The 3,916-nt window shown below is 47.2% G+C and overlaps 1 protein-coding gene across 1 annotated transcript; it reads left to right on the top strand.

Annotated features, from left to right (window-relative positions):
- Positions 1-462: 462 nt before the first annotated feature.
- Positions 463-3,416, top strand: LOC103715382 (O-fucosyltransferase 37-like). Its single transcript, XM_008802992.2, is given in 7 exon segments — positions 463-1,079; positions 1,898-2,066; positions 2,193-2,282; positions 2,429-2,462; positions 2,465-2,711; positions 2,805-3,063; positions 3,168-3,416. Coding segments are annotated over 7 exon segments (1,665 nt in total).
- The last annotated feature ends 500 nt before the right edge of the window (positions 3,417-3,916 follow it).

Genomic DNA, 3,916 nt, shown 5'->3' with positions numbered 1-3,916 from the left:
CTATATAATGGAATGAGTCTCGTGCAGTACATGGAACATTTCACGATACCATGGGAGGTTGTCCAGTCATAGACTTTGTTGCAATACGCAGCTAGTCGTAATTGCAGGACTACAACTGCATGCGATTTAAGTCCTCCATCTTGCTACACTGCTGCTGGCACGCTGAGTGGCTTCCTTGGGTTGCTGCACCCACAACTTAAAACATCAACTTAGGCTATTCGGTGATGTGCATCATATATTGATTTGATCTATTCGTAACCTGATCTACGATTCCTTGCCTATAATATGAAAGGGCGCGCAAAGAAGTGCTCTCGTTTCTTGGTAACAAGAAGTGCTCTCCCACAGAGGAACTAACTAATTCCAACTTCCATGCAAGAACTTCAAGGGCAAGAGAAAGACAAGAGGAAGCGCGACCCGCCCCCTCCGCCTTAACTCAAGTCACCGTCAGGAGCTCCTATCACCATGACAAGACCCAAGAACCTCAAGACCATCTTCCCCAGCTCTCACCACCCCCCGAACAGCCGCTACTTCTTTCACTACTTCTCCATTACCCTATTCCCATCTCATCACTCCCACTCCCTCGCCTCCCCTCTGCTCTCCAACTCCCTCGTCAGGACTCCAAGAAGACCAACCCCTACCAGCCACCACACCAACATCATCCTCTTGTTCCTCCTTCTCCTCCTCGCCACTCTCTTCTTCCTTGCCTTCCCCAAGATTCCCTGCCTTCCCACCTCGCCAGACTCAATGGTGAGGCGCACTGGTGCAACCTCACCATCGGAGAGCGCGGTGGTCCCACTCCCGGCGCACGACATCAAAAAGAATCTAACGCAGGAGGAGAGAGAGTTCTGGGAGCAACCAGATGGGTGGGGGTACCAGCCGTGCATCGAGTTCAGCCTCGGGTACCGGCAGGCCTCGGCAAGAGTCACAAAGGAGCGGAGGAGGTTCGTAGTGGCGGTCGTCTCCGGGGGCCTGAACCAGCAGAGGAATCAGATCGTCGACGCCGTCGTCATTGCAAGGATTCTTGGAGCCGCACTGGTCATGCCCGTATTGAAGCCTAATGTAGTATGGGGGGATAGAAGGTATGGAAAACTAATACCAATTTGGCAACGCGTTAAAAGAATGTTAAAACTAAGTAAATATTCAAGAATTTCGTAAAAATCATTGCCAAACCTCAGTAGATTAGTAAGAAAATTGTTTTATTATAGCTACCTTAGCGGCTTTCTTTAGGCTCTAAAAGCTCTAACCTGAATTTCTTGTTTATTTTCTGGTTTATTTTTCCTGCGAGTGGTTGAAAAACTGATTGATGTAAGGAAAATGTTGGAAAGATATAGTTCTCTGAATAATTATAAGAAGTTTATAGTTCTGATATTTGTAAAAAGAAAGAGGATTTTTTTTGAGGTATTAGTAAGTTTTGAAATGCTGGCCCCTTTATAAATTATAAAGAATTTCTGAAAAATGAAGAAGAATACCAAGAATGAGCATTATATGCCATTGAATTATTGGCGAAATTGAACTAATTTATGTATCTGTTATCTCCTTAGGGTTTTGACCGTTGGGTATTTCTTGCTTATTTATTTGATCTAAGCTGTGTAAAGGGTAATTTCAATATATATGACATCTATCAGCTTACTAGAGAAAGATATTTCCTTTTGTTTGAGCTTCAGCATTTTTTGATATCAAGAAAGAGAAAAAATATTTAGTTTCGATGGCCTTTTCTTTTGGATCGAACCTCTTTTCTTCCCCCTCGTCCTTTTTTTTTGACTCTTCTCGGTCTCCATGATGGTCCAATGGCCGGAGATTAGGCGTTTTAATAATATTTAGGATTTTGCTTTTAAATAAATTGTTTCAGTTTTCGTTTTTCTATATTTAAATTGCTTTAATATACCGTGGCGGGCAGCGCATTTGAGGAAATATTCGATGCGGATCATTTCAAGCGGGTCCTTCGATCGGACGTCCACGTTGTCTCGTCACTCCCTCCTTCCCATCGGAGCCGGAGGCCCACCGTCGAAGCCTCCATCCCTTTCAACGCTTCACCATTTTGGATTCGCAGCAGACTTGGCAAAAAAGTACGAAAAAGAATCGTTATTATCAACACCGAGTTTCTATTGGTTATGTCACGAGATAAACTAACCGAGCGAGTTCTTTAAGTAATTGGAACGAAGTGAGTACCTTTGGTTTCTCGTGCTTTTCAGCTGAACGAGGTCGGCATTTTACTGCTAAAAGGGCTAGATTCTAAGCTATCCAAAGATCTACCCTTGGACCTCCAGAGGCTTCGCTGCAAGGTACGTACTAAAAGATTCGTGCTATTTTTTTTTTTTAATCTTCATAAAAGGGAGGCACAACCACACAAAGAGCACATTTAATAAGTAAATTGCATTGATATTTCACCATTCTCCTTGTGAAATAGCCTGGCCTTTCTCCGTGGCAGGTGGCGTTCCGCGCGCTGAGGTTCACTGCACCAATTCGGAGCTTGGTGACAAGCTGGCGCGGAGGATGGGGGCTGGTGGGTCCTACGTCGCCGTCCACCTCCGGCTCGAGAAGGACGTGTGGGTGCGGACTGGATGCCTTCCCGGGCTTGGACCCGAATACGACCAGCTCGTCATGGACGATCGCCGGTCCCGCCCGGAGCTCCTCACGGGGCAGTTGAACCTCACACACGACCGCCGAAGACTCGCTGGTCTCTGCCCTCTTAATGCCCTAGAAGTCGCAGCGTATTTCCCCTTTAACCCCCACCCATTTCTGCAAGATTACAAGAATTCATGTCCCTTGGCAACTCGTAATGTATATTCTGCCGAATGTTGAAGGCTGCTAAGGGCGTTGGGAGCACCGAGGAGTGCTCGAGTGTACTGGGCCGGAGGGGAACCCCTGGGCGGGGAGCAAGCTTTGCGGCCGTTGATGGCCGAGTTTCCTAAGCTCATGAACAAGGAGATGCTGGCATCAGATGGCGAGCTTGTGAAGTTCGCCAACAAGTCGTCCGTCCTTGCCGCGGTGGACTTCATGGTGGCCGTGAGCAGCGATGTGTTCATGCCTTCCCATGGCGGTAACATGGCCCGAGTCATCCAGGTCGGTGCCCAGCTTGTTTCTTTTATGGGTGATGGAATGAAGGTCCTCCCGATCCCACCGTATGTTCTATTATTAACGGCGATGTTGGTCAATTTCATTTGAAGGGTCATCGAGCGTACGTGGGGCACAAGAAGTCCATAAGACCGAACAAGCGAGCGGTGGTCGAACTCCTGAAGCAGGCGGCAGCAGCACCGAAGTCGGAAGGCGAGCTGCGTAGCATGATGATGAAGCGGGTGCATGCCCCGCAGATGGGACAGCCGGAGGAGAGAGGGAGGAAGAAGGGGCGCGACGTGATCGCGTTCCCGGTGCCGGAGTGCATGTGCCGTCGGCGCCGACTCCGCTTCTTTTTCTAGCTCGAACCACATGAGTTCTTTTTCTGTTGCATGCTTTTGTTTTTTTTTGTTCTTGGTTTTGTTTTGTTTTCCCTTAATGGCCTCTTGAGGTTTGCGGCCGAAATGTTGGGATGCAAAATCAGGAGTGATCCAGAGAACTGGATGCCATGTTGGCCTTCTGCTCAGAGGAACTTTATTCTCTGCCAGGGATATGTACAATTCAATGGAGGACCTGTGGATTGTGATCATTTTCTTTGGTTTGCATGGACACCACGCCCTCTCTCTCTCCCTCTTGCTTCCATCTTTTGGATTAGTGGGACTACAACTATTTTTTTCCTATAGCTCTTTCATCTCTCAGGTCTTCAGCTCGAGTTGAATCCCAACCTCCTGGCCTAACGAGATGATACCAACCGAGCAAATTCTAGACAATGCAATGAAAGAGCTTCTAATTCTTCTTTTAACTGCTTTAGTTTTATTCTGAAATTCATTTTCGATTTCAACTTTCATTCCATTCTAAAACT

This window comes from Phoenix dactylifera, unplaced genomic scaffold (assembly GCF_009389715.1).
Source record: "Phoenix dactylifera cultivar Barhee BC4 unplaced genomic scaffold, palm_55x_up_171113_PBpolish2nd_filt_p 000214F, whole genome shotgun sequence".
Taxonomy (NCBI): Eukaryota; Viridiplantae; Streptophyta; class Magnoliopsida; order Arecales; family Arecaceae; genus Phoenix; species Phoenix dactylifera.
Note: the sequence above shows the minus strand (reverse complement) of the source record. Positions and strands in the feature narration are given on the sequence as shown.